Consider the following 18,492-nt stretch of genomic DNA (forward strand, 5'->3'; position numbering starts at 1 on the left):
TAAGGAGAAATTCTATGTCGGCTCTTACCTCTTCAGCTGAAGTCATAAAATACTCTTGCTCTCTGGTCCACTAATGGCAGCAATGGCTAAATAAAAATCCAATCGATTCTCGGCTCGGGGCAAAACTAGTCGTATCCGTCTCAGTCTCTCTCGTAGATGTCTAATGTAAATCATATTACCGGGGTCTCCAGCCTTGGCCAAAGTAATAGGTCTTGTAATAAGGAATGGTTCTAAGCATCAGGCTATACTTAATTAAAAGAATTAAGTACATATCTATAAAAATTTAAATGACTAAGATTCAATTTATCTAATCTGGGTTGGGTCGAGGTACCTTAACGTCTAAGTACTTCGATTTGTTAGATAGCCTATTCTCGGTTGGCCTAGTCTGCGATTTGGGCAAGATCTATGCTTCCCACACGTAGTATATATATATTACAACATACCTATGTAACTAGGTCCATTTTACATGGCAACACTCTAGTCAGTTTGTACATCACAATATTCAAGCATATAATAATTAGATAGTACACACCATATGTCATTATACACATCTATTATACTTACATATATTGAATACTTACTATAAATATATCAACTCCCAAGCCCCTATGTACTTTATTCAACCCTCAAATAGAAATTTCACCCCTTTGGGTTTAAGAAGGTTATATTTGTTTATAAAGTGTTAGTTATTATTATTTTTATTATATATATATTTTTTTGACTAATTAAGAAAATTCATATTTTTATGTCCATTGAGGTTATAATGGTCAATTCTCAAGTCTTTGTACGCAAATAGCCCAAAACAGCAAAATTATCTTCACTGGGCGATGTCTCTGGGCTTTGCCACATCGCCCAGAGAATCGAAATGCAGGGTTTTAAATCCGAGAGGGCCCCGTTTGACTTCTAACTTCTTCTAAACCTCTCCAAACACCTAGGAGAAGTCTTTGGAGGGTGAGGGAACCATCTCAACACCGATTCTTGACATTTCCTCGAGTCATTCACGAACCTACACGTGCCTAGGTGAGTTTTCTTGGTTACTTTGTCTTTTCCTTGAATTCTTTTTGTTCTCTCTTACTTAGATTAGGGTTTTGTCAAACTTCCTTGCCCTAACCATGTTATTTTCTTCTTTTTTTGTAGAAAATGTCTACAAGTCACCGCACGGCTAGGAAATCGGTAGCCCAGAAGCGACTACGGGTTGAGTCAGAGGATTCTTCGGCATCCACAGTACCTCCTTCGTATGTTCATACCTAGAGAGGGTTTGCCTGACATAGGAGAGAGGGTTTACTATCAGCCTCGGATGGACATTTCAAAGATGTTCTCTTTGGAGACCAGGAGGACGGTCTTCAAAGCATTGACGGGGTCACAGAGCACACCTAGGTCTGAAACTTCTTACAAACCTAGTGCTCGGGTCATTAGTAGGTGTGTAACCTACAACATTTATCCCAAGGGTGGGAACAGAGGCAGCATATTCATGCTGAGAGCATACATCACATACTATCTCTTGGGAGCTGGGAAGGGAGGTCTAGTTATAAACCTTCTGTATTTATTGCTTTAGGTAATGCTTTACCATGCTAGGAACCCAGCTGATGTGAACCTTCCTTATGGGAAGTTCCTTACTTTAGTCTTCCAGTACTTTGGGGTTCCATTAGAGGGCGAGTACGCAGAGAAAGACCGATCCAAGCCTATTGACAAGACTTCGATTCTGAAGATGAAGGTGCCTGGAGAGGATCCACCAGAGGGTGAGGGGCAGATGGGGATGTAGCAAAGAGAGGAGCATGATGATGATGTGCACGATGAGGAGGTGTAGGGGATGGAACAGGGAGACATTGAGGGAGACACCCAAGGCATACAGGCAAAGGAGTAGGGCATAGGTCAGGGTGACTTCGGGGACTTTGGCACTCAGTTTACTGACTTACCTTCCTACGAGGTGACCGGTGCCACTAGTTCTTAGGTGCCAGGGCCTTCTAATTGGGCGCAGATGATGACACATTTTCAGAGTCTTGGCACTCAGCTCTCTGATATGGTGACCAGGATGGACCAGTGCTTCTCTTCCTTGGAGAGTAGAGTGGGTTCTGTGGAGCAACTTCTGGACTTCTGGGACAGGTTCTACGGGGTTAACTCTCGCCAGACACAGCCTCCTCCAGATGACTTACCTCCCACCGAGTAGTTCTTGATCAGCTCCTGCTAGTCCATGCTACGTGTTTTAGACTATTTTCCTTTTATTATGCTTATGTACTTTTCTTTCTTTAGAATGTTTCAAATTTTAGTGTTTCTTTTATCAGCTATGTAATTGTTAAACTTTCAGTTTACCAGTGAAACTTATGTAGTGGCTTGGCCACAGTTATCGTTTATTTAATGGGAATTATGCTTTATTTCATTGCAACTACCTCCCCTGTAGCTTTTAATTATTACATATTTTACTATTTCAAGCTTATTAGTCTTAGTCTGCACTCCATGAATGTAAGAAGAGCCTCACACTCTGATACTAAGCTCTGTCAAACCCCAAACCACCCCCTAGGAGGATTGGGTAGGTGACCCGAATTGCATAACGGAAATTCACCAAATCCCACGGATCTAGAAGCAGTGCTTACATTCACGGAGCCACATTCATCTCATTACCATAAGTAAGATCAGAGTGCTGCAGTATAACTACAATTTCAATAAATAAAGGAAGCATAGTGATACGGGGAAATGATGATAATATATACATAAAAAGGTTTGTACATCTCCCAACCCGGCTACGACATCTAATCTAGCATTCACAATCAGCATAAAATATTCAAGTAGAGTTGTCCAACAGTCAATACAGTGTTATAATGAATTTGTAAGATTTGAATTAAACATATAACACAGTATTAATATTATAAAAGTTTAAATTCAGCATATTATTCATGTTACACGTACATACGCAATGACATTCCACTCACCTTGGCCTGGTTCTATAAGATCGGTTGTTGTTTTAGTTTCGGCTGTAGTCTGGCAGTGCACCTCGAGCGTGGGATCAAATCCTAAAGTATCAAATCAGGCATGTGTTATTTAATGTTCAAACTATTTTTGGAGGTCCTAGTGTTGATCTAGGCTCACTGGTCTGACTTGGTGCTCAGTCTGACATCACTTGGAATTCTCTAGGTCTTGCACTGGGCTTTGGGTCTATGTCCCGGTGCATCATCCGAAGAATGTGGTTCGGGGTCAGGTATGGTATTTCACCACTGTATTACATGGTTTCATGGCCCCAACAGTCTTATAATATAGTCCCTAGGTCAGCAGTGTAGCTGGTTCAATCCAGGCAGGGTTTCTCAGCCTTATGGGCCCACTTGGGTACCTAAGGTGTACATAATTGTGGACAAATGTGAGGACGGGTACTTCGATCATTTACCACCTCCTTACATTGTTCATAGTTCATGGGTGTAAACCACAAAGTCAGATCTGCATATCACCCCTTTTTAATTCTCTGGGCGATTCACTGGGTGATATGTGCATCGCCCAGAGCCTGTTTAGAACGTGAACAGGCTCCAATTCTTGGGTTTTGCACCACAGGCAGTGCCATGGTTGATCCCTTATGCATGTTAAGTCATTATGGACCCCATGTGGAGTAGTTTGCAATGGTCCACATGGATTATGACCTGGGCCCACCACTTGGCAGCCAGGAGTTGCCCAGACAGCCTAGGGAATAGTAACCCAGCTATGTTCCAGCATATGGCCCTGGTTTGGGCTGCATGCAAGGGTGATCCTGTGTAAAATAGGGTGGTCTGAGGCTGCTGTAACATATGATTAGGCTGAGAACAGCCTGTGTGCACAGATCCAAGCCCAGATTGCCTGTTCTTGGTGCAACAGAGCAGTGCAGTCTGGCACAGGGACAGATTTCTGTCCCAAGTATAAAATAGTAGTAAAAATATCATGAAAAGGCTCAGATCTTCCATGTAATCAGTTTGTATGTTAGATCTGGAGCAGTACATGGCAGCCCCCAGGTGATCTAGGCTGTCCATGATCAAAAACACCCCCCAAACACTAAGATCCAAAGAGAGGAACAGTAAATAGTATAGCAGCATAGGTAGGTATGGTTTTATACCTGAATCAGGTCTGTATATGCAGCTGGAGCTGAGCCTGGAGGCAGGGGTAAGCTTCCTCTCCTTTCCCCTACTTCTTCTTCTCCTTCTCTTTTCCTCTCTTTTCTCTCTTCTTTCTCTTCCATGATTTGAATCCAAGCTAAGACCCCTATTTATAGACCTGATATACTTAAGGTCTGTTTAGCAGCTTGGACCCACTTTCAAGAATGCATTTTGGAACTGATTTTGGGCCATTTTGGCCACTCTGGTGGGGTCCACAGGGGTCCAAGGGTATGTAGTGGTTCCCAAGACTCCCATCTACCTCTGAAGAGTGTTCATGGCCAATATGGGTGGTCCCCACACATCTATTGATTAAAATACTACTTTTTCCCACTCTGGGCGATTCACTGGGTGATGTGTGCTTCACCCAGTGCATCACCCAAAGAATACAACAAAGTTGTATCACATTGGGCTTGCACATGGGTTTGGTCCAGGGTCTAGGCCTTACACCTATACCTCACTTAGGGTCAATTGTACCTCTTTTCAAGTGTGGGCCCCACATTTTTGAGGAGGAGAGAGATTACTTGGAGTTTATGCAGTACATTATGCTGTGGGCAGTCCAACTGCAAGGGTCTGCAATCCATCTTCTGACATGTATGTAGGAGGGCATCCTCGGGGGTTCTCCATTAAACTCAACCACTCGGGTGATGCTCCACAGTATGTTTGGATGTCTTGCTAGGGGTTCCTGTCTTTCATTCAAAATTCCTAGCCTGTTAGGGGCAGGTTTGACATTTCTCCCCACCTTGCAAAAATTTCGTCCTCAAAATTTGCTTACCGTGTAACTTGAAGAGTTGGGGTTACTTTTCTTGCATTTCTTCTTCGCGTTCCCACAATGCTTCCTCTACGAGACTATTTCCCCACCAAACCTTGACGAATGTGACCGTGCGGTTATGGAGGTTATGTTCTTTTCTGTCCAATATAACTGTAGGCTATTCTTCATAGGTCATATCCACATCTAACTATTCTGGTTCAGCTAAGAGTACATGTGCCGGGTTGTTGATGTACTTTCTTAGCATCGACACATGGAAAACATCATGGATGCCTTGTAAGGAAGGTGGTAATACCAGTCGGTATGCTATGGGTCCCATTCTGTTGAGGATTTCATAGGGACTAATGAATCTTGGGCTTAGTTTGCCCCTCTTGTTGAAACATAGCAATCCCTTCGTTGGAGACACTCGGAGGAATACCTTCTCTCCAACTCTAAATTCAATATTCTTCCTCCGATGATCAGCATAACTCTTCTATCTTGATTTGGGCTGCTTTAATCTTCTATCTAATGATATCTACCTTCTCACAGGTTGCTTGTATCATCTCGGGCCTAAGATATTTTCGTTCTCCAACTTCGTCCCAATATAACAGGGTCTGGCACTTTTGACCATAAAGATCTTCATATGGTGCCATGACAATGGTGGAGTGGTAGCTATTGTTGTATGCAAATTCCACCAAAGGTATGTGAGCATCCCAATTGTCATTCATTTCCAATATACAGGCTTTGAGCATGTCCTCCAGAGTCTGGATTATCCTTTCAGATTGTCCGTCCATCTGAGGATGAAAAGTCGTACTAAGATTTAGTTGAGATCCCAGTGCCTTCTTTAGACTTCTCCAAAACCTTGAGGTAAGTCGGGGATCCCTATTAGAAATAATGCTAACAGGCACACCATGTAAACAGACTATGTTCTCAATGTATAGTTGGGCGAGCTTCTCCATCAAATAGTTTATTCTAATGGGACTTAAGTAAGCTGCTTTTGTCAATCGGTCTAAAATTATTCGGATTGTGTTCATCCCTTTCCTTGTGTTGGGTAAATTTGTCACAAAATCCATGGTAATTCTTTCCCACTTCCATTCAGGTATGGGGAGTGGCTGCAACAATCCATACGGTCGGTGTCTCTCCACCTTTATTTGTTGGCAGGTGAGGCATTCGGACATGTATATGACTATGGTTTCCTTCATCTCGATCCACCAGTAGTACTTCTTCAGATCCTTATACATCTTTGTGCTTCCAGGGTGGATTGAATAGGGTGAGTTGTGTGACTCTTTAAGGATTTGGTCTTGTACCTCATAATCGTCAGGCACGCACAGTCTATCTCTGAACTTTAATGCCCCGTAATGGGCCAATAAAAAGTCTAGGTCCCTATGGACACCATGCTGCACTTCCCAAATTATCTTGGCCAATTCGGGGTCCAGAGGCTACTTCTCAATTATCTCTTCTAGTATCGATGGCTATATATCCATGGCTGCTAGTTGCATAGCTGTTCCTTCGATCACGAGCTCTAGGTCAAACCTCCGTGCTTCTTCTAATAGTTGCTCGCTTACAACCAAAGAAGCGAGAGCTGTAGTCTGTGATTTTCTGCTTAACGCATCCGCCACTACATTGGCCTTGCCAGGGTGGTACTAGATCTCATAATTGTAGTCCTTCACCAATTCTAACCACCTCCTCTGTCTCATGTTCAGCTCCTTCTGGGTGAAGAAATACTTCTGACTTTTATGATCACTGAAGATCTCACTCTTTTCACCATAGAGGTAATGCCGCCATATCTTCAACGCGAAGACTACCGCTGCCAACTCTAAGTCATGAGTGGGGTACTTCTTTTTCTGTTCCTTCAGCTATCTTGAGTCGTAGGCGACCACTTTACTTCTCTGCATTAAGACTCCATCCAATCCTATTTTGGATGCGTTGGTGTATACCACCATTCCTGCGGTGCCATCTGGAATAGTCAAAACTGATGCCGTCACCAATCGATTCCTCAACTCCTGGAAGCTTTTCTCCTAAGCATCATTCCATTCAAACTTTGTGCCTTTCTTATTAGCTTCGTCATGGGTGTCCAGATGCATGAGAAATTCTCAATGAATAGACGATAATATCCGGCCAAACCCAAGAAACTTTGGATCTCAGTGGCATTCTTTAGAGTCTCCCACTCGAGAACTGCCTTCACTTTGTCTAGGTCTTCCTTGATGCCATTCTTGGTGATGATGTGCCCTAGGAATCTGATTTGGTGAAGCCAAAATTCACACTTGATGAACTTGACATAAAGTTGGTGTTCCCGTAACCGCTGCAATATGAAGGTAAGGTGTCGAGCATGCTCCTCTTCTCTCTTGGAGTACACCAGAATGTCATCAATAAATATGATGATGAACTTGTCCAACACATCATGGAACACTCTATTCATCGTATCCATGAACGATGCTGGGGCGTTAGTTAACCTGAACGATATTACTAGAAATTCATAATGTCCGTATCGAGTTCTAAACTCCAATTTATGAATATCGCCACTCTTGATCTTCAACTGGTTATATCTGGACCTTAGATCGATCTTGGAGAGAAACCCTTGCTCCCTGTAACTGATCAAATAGGTCATCAATGTATGGCAACAGGTATCGATTCATAATTGTTAGTTTATTTAGTTCACGATAGTCGATACACAAACGCATACTACCATCCTTCTTCTTCATGAATTGCACGGGTGCTCCCCAGGGAGACACACTAGGTCGTATAAAACCTTTCTTTAGTAAGTCTTGTAGTTGGACCTATTATTCCTTCAGCTCTATAAGTGCCATTCGATACGGTGCCTTGGATAACGGTGTTGCACTAGGAATTAGATCAATTGCAAACTCTGTCTCGCGATCCGACAGTAGCTGGGTCAGATCTTCTGAAAAAACATCAAGAAATTCTCTGACGATGTCATGTTCCTCCAAAGGCTTGCTCTTTGCCTCGGTGTCCATCACGGTGGCCAAAAATCCTTGACATCCTTCATCCAGCAACTTCTGTGCCTGGAGGGTGGATAAGGTTATTCTTCTGGGCTTCCTCATCGATTGACTTTGGTAGATGAAAACTGACCCATCTTCTAACTTGAATATTATCTTCTTCTCTGCACACATGACGTTTGCTCCATAGGGGGATAGCCAATCCATGCCTAGTATCACATCAAAGTCCTTTATATTGAACTTTATCAGATGTGCAGTTAAGTTCTTCCCATAAATTTCTACCTGACAAGGGTTATAAACTTCCTTCAGGCTCATGACACTACCCGTCGGCGTGCTGACTACTAAATCGTGCCCGATGTCCCTTGGTTGATCAATCATTCTACTCACAAAGGTAGTATAAACGAAAGAGTGGGATGCGCCTGAGTCGAATAGTATTGGCGCGGGAATGGTTGAGACATTCAGGGTACCAAGGTGTTGCGTTAGTAAATCGTTTGGTGGTCCCACAAGTGCTGTCACCTACAAAAAGGACCAAGAGTGACAAAGGAGAACCGATGTGGTTTCGGCCTAGGACTCTCCGATGCCAAAGTCAGATCTCACTGCGCAAACAGATGAGTGTATAAAACTCAAGATGGGTGAAGGAATAGGGTTCCTTCCCTTTTATAGTAGTCTGTGGCTGGGTGGAGAGTCCTAGTAGATGTGGAGTGATCTCCGTAGTGGATAGAGTCCCTAATGGGTTGTCTTTCGTGAGAGACCTAGTGTCGTCACAGACTTGGGAGTTGCCTTCCCTAGAGACGTGATGTCTTAGGAGGTTACCTTCTTGTGAGACGTAGTGTCCTGCTGGACTTGGTGTCCTTGGCGGATAGTCCTCCTCTACCTGGTAAAGGGGATTTCCTGTGCATGAGTCCGTTCAGACTACGTGACTCGATAGATGGTAGCCTAGAGTCCTTGGTGACACAAATTGTGCCTTGGTGATGGTGGTGGTGTCCGCCATGTTCGAGGATGGGGTGCTTGGAGAAGGGGTCCGTGCCCCAAGGGAGGTTTGCGCCCCCAAGGGGGGTTGGCGCCCAAGGGTGGTTGGCGCCCAAGTCCGCGCCCCAAGAGTGGATAATGCTTCCTAGGCTCTGTGTTGGCCCTCTCTTCTGGGTCATATCATGCCACGTGGCATTCTCTTGCTGGTTGGTGTGAACTTGGGTTCATCATTTGCCCCCCACTCTCTTGGAACGGAGTGCCTAAGAGAGTAGACTTCCCTTGCCTTGTATCACCCAGGGGGCTCTTTGTGAATAATTTCTTCTTTCAGGATGTGCTTGTGAATAACTTGGTGAGGGAGAGGTCATAGGTTCAAACCCCTCCTTCCCCATCTTTTTATCCCTTTCTTCTTTTCTTTTGTAGATATATGTACTTTTGTCCTCTTTCTACTTTTCACTTTTTACTTTCCACATTTTCTCTCTCTTTCTAACTTTTTCTCCTTCCATTTTGTACTTGAGTATTGGATCTTGTGTCTCTTTTGTGTGCCCCCCATGTGTTTGATATTATGCCATCATAGGGTGCACTTGGCTTTTGATTGACTTCCTTTAGGCATCATCCTTGCCTATGGTGGCTTGCTTGAAAGGGTGCCCATGGCCTTGCTTGTGCTTTGCCTTGCTCGATTGTGCCCGAGTTATCCATATGCCTAGAGGGTGAGCTTAGCTATTAGTCTCAAGGCTATCCGCGCCCGTAGGCCCTTAGTTGATCAATGCCTTGCTCGATTTCGCACCTCTCTCTTGGTCGACGTCGACAGTCCATGCCCCTTGGTCGACGTCCGCGCCCGCTCTTGATCGACGTCCGTGGTCTGCGCCTGTTGAGGTCGACGTCCTTGGTCGGCGCCCCTCTCTTAGTTGAAGTCTGAGGTCTTTGGTCGACGTCCGCCGGTCCACGCCCTTTGCTTGGTCGACATCCGCAGTCTGCACCCACTCTCTTGGTCGACTTCCATGGTCTGTGCCCGCTCTTGGTCTATGTCCTCGGTCGTCGTCCCTCTCTTGGTCGATGCCCGTAGTCCTTGGTCGACTTTCGCGGTCCGTGCCCGCTGTTGGTCGACGTTCTCGGTCATCGCCCTTCTATCTGTTAACGTCTGCGGTCCTTGGTCGACGTCCGCCGGTCCGTGCCCTTTGCTTGGTCAACATCCACGGTCTGTGCCCACTCTCTTGGTTGACGTCCGCGGTCCTTGGTCGACATCCGTGGTCCACGCTCTTTGGTTGGTCGACATCCGCGGTCCTTGGTCGACATCCGTGGTCCGCGCCCACTCTTAGTCAATGTTCACGGTCCGCGCCCTCTCTTGGTTGACGTCCATGGTCAATTTTTTTTTTTTTTTATTTTTACTGACTTCACATTGATGGTTGCAGGTTATCCCCATCTTCTGTCCTTGGTTGCTTGACTTTGGAGGGTCGTCATTCTTAGTAAGTGATCGGTTCACTTCCTTGTCCTTTCATGTCTTCTGTTGAGACTCCTATCCAGCCTCAGTCGAGGTTGGATCTGTTGAGGAGTCTTCTGCGGGGTCATCCTCCCCTGGTACTTCTTCTCCTCCTCCTTCCCCTATTGATAGGGAGGGGGAAGAGGTCTTTAGGGGTTCTGCCCCTAGCAGAGGTTGTCGGGCCTCTCGAGCTTTTAGTTCTACAAGTGTCCCTAGGACTAAGCTGGCTGATATTGGTAGTGTCTTGTCTTCTTTGGGCTTGGCGTCACTTCGTTGGGAGTTCCATATCCCCCCTGAGATCATATTTTGAGTCCCCGAGCCGGGTGATCGGGCTGAAAGAAAGGCGTAAAGTTCGAGTGGAATGACGCATGCGAGAAAAGCTTCCAAGAGTTGAGAAACTGATTGGTGACGGCACCAGTTTTGACTATTCTAGATGGCACCAAAGGAATGGTGGTATACACCAACGCATCCAAAATGGGATTGGGTGACGTCTTAATGCAGAAAGGTAAAGTGGTCACCTATGCCTCAAGGCAGCTAAAGGAACACGAAAAGAACTACCCCACACATGACCTAGAGTTGGTTGTAGTAGTCTTCGCATTGAAAATATGGCGATATTATCTCTATGGTGAAAAGAGTGAGATCTTCAGCAATCATAAGAGCCTGAAGTATTTCTTCACCCAGAAGGAGCTGAATATGAGACAGAGACGGTGGTTAGACTTGGTGAAGGACTACGACTGTGAGATCCAGTACTACCCTGGCAAGGCCTAAGTAGTGGTGGATGCGTTAAGCAGGAAATCACAAATCACATCTCTTGCTTCCTTGGTTGTAAGCGAGCAACTGATAGAAGAAGCTCGAAAGTTTGATCTAGAGCTTATGATCGAAGGAACGACTACGCAACTAGCAGCCATGGACATACAGTTGTCGATCTAGGAGGAGATATTTGAAAAGCAGCCTCTTGACCTCGAACTGGCCAAGATAATCTGGGAAGTGCAGCATGGTGTCCACAAGGACCTAGACTTTTCACTGGCCCATGATGGGGCATTGAAGTTCAGAGATAGATTATGCGTGCCTGACAATTACGAGGTATAAGACCAAATCCTTAAAGAGACATATAACTCACCCTATTCAATCCACCCTGGAAGCACAAAGATGTACATCTGAAGACGTACTATTGGTGGATTGGGATGAAGAAAACCATAGCTATATACGTGTTTGAATGCCTCACCTGCCAACAAATAAAGGCGGAGAGACACCAACAGCATGGATTGTTGCAGCCACTCCCTATTCCCGAGTGGAAATGGGAAAGAATTACCATGGATTTTATGACCAATCTACCCAACACCCAGAAAGGGATGAATGCAAACTGGGTGATTGTAGACGGACTGACGAAAGTGGCTCACTTCATTCCCATCAGAATAAACTATTCAATGGAAAAGCTCGCCCAATTAAATTGAGAATATAGTCCGCTTACACGGTGTGCCTGTCAGCATTGTTTCTAATAGGGATCCCCGATTTACCTCAAGGTTTTGGAGAAGTCTGCAGAAGGCACTGGGATCTCAACTAAATCTCAGTACAACTTTCCATCCTCAAATAGATGGACAGTCCGAAAGAACAATCCAGACTCTGGAGGACATGCTCAGAGCCTATATATTGGAAATGAACGATAGTTGGGATGCCCACATACCTTTGGTGGGATTTACATACAACAATAGCTACCACTCCACCATTGGCATGGCACCGTATGAAGCTCTTTATGGTCGGAAGTGGCAGACCCCATTGTATTGGGACGAAGTTGGAGAACAAAAGTATCTTGGGCCCAAGATGATACAAGCAACCTGTGAAAAGGTGGATATCATTAGAAAGAAAATTAAGGCGTCCCAATCAAGACAGAAGAGTTATGCTGATCATCGAAGGAAGAATATTGAATTTAGGGTCAGAGAGAAGGTATTCCTCCAAGTGTCTCCAACTAAGGGATTGCTATGTTTCAACAAGAAGGGGCAAGCTGAGCCCAAGATTTATTGGTCCCTATGAAATCCTCAACAGAGTGTGACCCGTAGCATACCGGCTGGCATTGCCGCCATCCTTGTAGGGCGTCCATGATGTTTTCCATATGTCGATGCTAAGGAAGTACATCAATAACCCGACACATGTACTCTCTGTTGAACCTGAACAATTAGATGTGGATGTGACCTATGAAGAACAGCCTATGAAGATATTGGACAGGAAAGAGCATAACCTCCGTAACTGCACGGTCGCATTTGTTAAGGTTCGATGGGGAAATAGTCCCATAGAGGAAGCATCGTGGGAACATGAAGAGAAAATGTAGTAAAAGTATCCCCAACTCTTTGAGCTACAAGTTAAGCCAATTTCGAGGACGAAGTTTTTGTAACGTGGGGAGAACTGTTAAACCTACCCCTAACTAGCTGGGAATTTGAATGAAGGATAGGAACTCCTGGCCAATCATCCAAGCACCCTATGGAGCATCAGACTAGTATTCTCTCTCCTATCCATAAATGTAGGGCCCACACATGGAAAGATGTGTATTGGACCCTAGGTGAGATGTAGGTACAAGGCCTAAGCCTTGGGCCAAGCCCCTGTGCAAGCACAGTGAGGTTACAGCTTTGCTGTATTCTCTAGGTAATGCACTAGGCGATGCACCTATCACCTAGTGAATCACCCAGAGTGGTTAAATTGATTATTTTAAACTGTAAACATGTGGGGACCATCCATACGGACCATGGACACCCTTTAGGGGTAGATGGAGTCTTGGGAACCATAACCTACCCTTGGACCCCTGTGGACCCCACTAGAGTGACCAGAATGGCCAAAAATCAAATTCAAGAATGCATTCTGGGGGGGGGGTGGCTGCCAAACAAGCCCTAAGTTTGGCTGGTCTATAAATAGGCAAACCCAGCCCGACATTAAAACCTTACACTGTTTAAACCGTGGAGGGGGACCAAAGAGAGAAAAGAGAAGGAAAAGAGAGAGAAAGGAAGGAGAAGGAAGGGAGAAGAAGAGGAAGGAAGGAACAGTTAAGCAGCCCCCGAACCTAGCATACTCAAGCCATTCTCAGGTATAAATCCATGCTCTTATATGTTGCTTCTGCTATTTACTATTCTCTCTTATGGATCTCTGCCTTTTGGATGTGAAACTAGTCAAGGACAGCCTTGCACTGCCTTAGATCTAACATGCAAACCTATTGCATGGAAGATCTGAGTGTTTTTCATGTATTTACTATACTGTTTCATACCTGAGATTGAGATCAGTCTCTGTGCCAAACTACACTGCCTTACTGCACCTAGAATAGGCAATCTGGGCTTGGATCTATGCACACAGACTGCTCTCTGCCTAGCCCTATGTTGTAACAGCTTCCCACCACCATGTTTCACGTGGAATCCTCCTTGCATGCAACCCAAATCGTGGCCTTATGCTAGAACACAGCTAGGCTACTGTTCTCTGGGCTGGTTGGACAGCTCTTGGCTGCCAAATGGTGGGCCCAGGCCATGATCCATGTGCACCATTGAAATCCACTCCTCATGGGGTCCACAACAACCCTACATGCATGATGGATCAACCTAGGCACTGCCCATGATGAAAAATGCTAGTTTGGAGCTTGTTCATGCTTCAAACAGGCTCTGGGCGATGTACTATCGCCCAGGGAATGGAAATGACCTGTAATGCTGACCTGACTCTGCGGGCCTTTACCAGTGGGCCATGTATAGTGTAAGAAGGTGGTAAATGACCAAAATACCCCTCCTCACATCTGTCCACTAATATTTACACCATGGGTAGTGGGCCCCATAGGGCTTGGCAACCCTTCCAGAGATGGTCCAGCTGAACTGCTAACTTGAGGACTGACTTATGAGACTGTCGGGACCATGTACAACTTGTTACATTGGTAAGATACCAGACTTGATCTTGATCCACATCTCCAGATGATGCACCGGGACATGGACCCAAAGGCCTAGTGCAAGACCTGAAGACTTCTAAGTGATACCAGGCTGAGCACCGAGTCAGACCAGTGAGCGTAGATCAGTACTAGGACCTCCGAAACAGTTTGACAAATTGAATAACACATGTCTAATTTATTACTTTAGGGTTTGATGTTGCACTCAAGGTACACTACCAGACTCCGGCCGGAACTGAACCAGCAACAGAACCTGTAGGACTAGACCAAGGTGAGTGGAATGTCATTATGTGTGTAGATGTAATATAATAGATATGCAGAATATAATCTTATAATGATAATACTGTGTTACATATTTAATTCATAAATCTTGAAACTCAAAACAACATTGTGTTGACTGCTGAAAATTATGGTTGAATACTGTATGCTGAATGTGAATGCTAGATTAGATGCCGTAGCCAACTTAGAAATGAGGCATGTGGTAGCCCGTAGAATGGGATACAGTTGACAGCACCCAACTCATACGATGCCATATAGACATGGGGTTAGAGTTTCATCGCCCATGCTACGCACCCTTTCCAATAGGGATTAAGGTGTTGGATGCCTATGGGAGTGACCATATATATGAGAAAAGAAAAGGAAAGACAAGAAATATGATTGCACCGGAAAGGTGAATATGGGCTATATGCTGGGCTATAAGCCAGAAAAAAAAAAAGAAAAGAGAAAAAGGGATGGATGCCTCACAGGTTAATCATAGAGGGTTGGTCGGGCTGACCTTGGTGAACGAATGCGGGAGCTGACTGGTCCTCTCCGACAACTCAATGGGTGTATCGCGGGAAGGGGTTAATGCCCGCACCAGGGATACATGTATTGGGGATTGTAGTAGCACTAACCTGCCTTTGTTGTGATGTTAGTTGGCTAATAAATAATTGGACTGCACTTCATGTAGGATCCATATGGTTGTGATTGCATATGCATGCATGATGATATGTTTCATTCACAGGCTCGGTGGAGCTCACACTTTGTTATACATGTTTTTTGTTAGATGATTCTGTAGGTAGATGTCACTATGGCAAGGAGGCTTATTACGTGGAGGAGAGCCATGGTGGTTATGACCATATTGGAGTGGACCCCAATGGAGGTCGTACCAATGATACGAGTGTTCTCGGTGACTACTGATGATGACCCATGAAGGGTATTGCTGTCGATGTTTTTTATCTTGGGGACTCCTTTTTGTTCTTGACAGGAGTTTATCCCCATTTCTGCTTTGAGTTATCTTTTCTTTTTCTTTTTGGGGTTCGAGTTATCTCGCCCTATATATATATTTTTTCTTTTGTTTTAGAAGTTGTAAATGATAGTTTTTATTGTTCAGTCTCTGGAAGTGAGCGAGGGAATGATCAGACTTATTATTGTATATATCATCATTTCCTGTACTGCTACACTTCTTTTATACTTTAATGTAAATAGTTTTCTACAGCACTTTGAGTTCTACATGTTGTATTACGATGGATGTGAGTCTGTGAATGGATTAACTGCTTCTAGATCCGTGGGATTTGGCGGATTGCCGGCATGCAATTCGGGTCACCTACCTAATCCTCCCAGGGGGTGGTTTGGGGTGTGACAATACGAGCGCAGGAGGCCCCACGCCCGATTGGGCCTTTAGGTCGACCTATTACCGACATTGTCAGTGTAGATCTTTAGTTATATCATTGAGTTGGTTACTCAGTGAGACAGTAACCACGAGCTTCATGGGGTGCTACCTTCTGTTGACTGTAACACACCCAGTCAGCCATCTACGCACTCAAATAGAAGACCCATGCTTGATGCGCCCAGGTTTCTGGATTTTTAGGATTTTAATAGTCAAATCAAATAAACAAACAAACTAATGCCTTACTATTCTGTGAATAATACATTTATTGCTCATAGAACAGTAAAGAAACATCCCTTTTTTTTAAAAAAAATTTAAGTGAAAAAAAAACTCTGTCCGAGAGTGTGGCCTACACCAGCACTCCCATGAGTCTGTCTCTCTCCTCCCCATATGAAAAGACATCTCTGCCCCCTTATTTTAAGGAGAGAGATAGACACATGGGAGTGCTGGCATAGGCCACACTCCCAGACAGAAAACTGCTTCCCATTTTTTAAATATGCTATTGCATTAACCTTGCACAGCCAAGGTCGCGCACGCCAAAGCATGTGCAACCTAATAATCTCACGGTAATGCTTCGTCGGTCGAAACAGATTTTTTTTAATCGGAATAAAAATTAAAAGGATCTTGTACAATACGGTATGAAAAATTGAAGGCTTTCCCATACGGAAGCAAGGCTCTGATACCACTGTTAGAATCATGGGTACAATTTGGCAGAAGCGAATTGGAATCATTGCAACCAATGGGATAAACCATACACAAGTCAAAATGAAACTTTTCGATCGTTACCTAAAACTTCACAAGTACAAAGCCTCAATGCGATCTTAGCCCTTTTGTATTGAGTCCCATGCACACGTACAGTTTTGCGTTCTCTTAAATGCAAGCTCCTCCACAATTAATTTGAGTTTTTTACCAAAACCCTAATCACAGACTGGTAGAGAAGAAAAATGGAAAAGATGGAAAATCTCAATAATATAAGAGTCTATCCCAGGGTTTTCACACCATATCTATATATAATGCAAAACCCTATTACTAAGTAATCGGGTAATTACCAAATTACCCCTGAATTTTCCTAGTGGGAATCGAAATCCGATTCATAATCGAATTCCTTTTCCAACAGTTTCTTAGGATGTGTCCATTGCTACATATTTGAGCATGTGACTTTTGATAAGACTAGGTTTTTGAATAAGTTTGTGCATCATTTTTCTTTTGCTGAAGATCAATAATAAGGTCTTTGATCTCGATCAAACTATCTCTTGTTTTTATTTTTTAATTATCTTTTCTCTGTCATAAAAAACAATGATGTTTCATTTGTAACAAAGATTTTGGTTGGTTGTGTAGGTATTCTAAGGAGATTCAAGATGTATATGAAATGCTTTTGCTTGATGCTATTGAAGGATAGAGGAGGATATTCATCCAAGTGATGAGTTGGATGCAGTGTGGAAGCTCTTCACCCCTATATTGCAAGAGTTGGAGATGATAATAACTAAGGGAATTGGGGACCTGTGGTCTGGGTTTCAAGAATCAAGGAATTGGATTGGGAATCTATATGGTCAAATCCTGGATAAAGACACCAGAATCGTTGGAATATTCCTCGAATGTACAGTTTCTAAGGCTTTTTCAGACTGTTCCCAATCTGAATCCAGTTGGAATTGACACTGACCGCTTCTGCCAAAGATTATGAATTTTAAAACCCTAACTGTGGGTGCCTGGATATAATGTGTAGTTGGGTGGAAATGGAGGGGGGGAGGGGAAGTCTCACTAGCAGCAACTCAATTGGTTTATGACTCAGAAGTCCTCCCTATAATTAATTTCCTTTCTCTGAATGAAATAAAGTGGGTCTATTATTTTACTTCCTCCACCTATTTCTGCTCTAATTCATGTTGTGTTGTCTAAGTCCTCTTGAATTCTCTGGTTTAATTGGATAAAACAAGTAGCACAAGAGAGTCAACATGAGCTTGGCTGATTTGAAAATGAAATTTATTTCACAGGTTCGTATATCTATCCTTGCCAAACCAAATGCTGTCAAACTTTAGAGTGCCCAACTCTTCTTGCAAGAATCTTCATACAATCAACGGATGGGATCATGAAAAATAAGATATAAATGATAGACACTAGAAAGAGGCAAGTTCACATCAAATAACTTTTGGTTGATGCACTAAGCAAAGACTGTAAGCTACTTGCTATGATTCGGAGGAACACTTGTACACACACCTACTGCAATTGCATCATTGCATCATTTCAGGTACAAATAATTCATATCAATAATATACTTCCAAATGTCTTTTTCATTTTTACTTTTTGGGTGGATGCCTCTTCGAATTTTAATTACAAAAATAGTTACAAATACGTACAATTTGTGACATCCTGATGTTTCACATCCAGAAGGTATAAATTTCAGAAAGAACTAGAAAAGGCTGAACAATTTTTGACACTCATATTTCCCCAAATATCTCCATCCATAACACACAAGCAAGGATTTCAGAGCTGTTTTTCCATGTTGTTCCACCATAACATTCTCTTTCTATTGGTGAAAGTATTTTGAATAGTGGTGAGCTATAAGCTTCTAACTTGGTCATCCCCCCAACCAATCCAAACAAAGAATCTTGGAATGCAGTTATAATATTTTTTGTTCATACTATAAGAAAACCTCAACAGGTGGGTGCCTCAACCCACGACATATCAT

General features: G+C 43.7%; 1 protein-coding gene across 1 annotated transcript in view; it reads left to right on the plus strand.

Moving 5' to 3' along the window:
* The window catches only part of LOC122655209 (secreted RxLR effector protein 161-like), a 49,656-nt gene extending 32,448 nt beyond the window's left edge, over positions 1-17,208 (plus strand). The window contains exon 2 of the mRNA XM_043849422.1: positions 17,148-17,208. Coding sequence (XP_043705357.1) covers positions 17,148-17,208 — 61 coding nt within the window. The remainder of the gene's footprint in view (positions 1-17,147) is intronic.
* Positions 17,209-18,492: the final 1,284 nt, after the last annotated feature.

The sequence above is a fragment of the Telopea speciosissima genome, chromosome 3, assembly GCF_018873765.1.
Source record: "Telopea speciosissima isolate NSW1024214 ecotype Mountain lineage chromosome 3, Tspe_v1, whole genome shotgun sequence".
Lineage (NCBI taxonomy): Eukaryota > Viridiplantae > Streptophyta > Magnoliopsida > Proteales > Proteaceae > Telopea > Telopea speciosissima.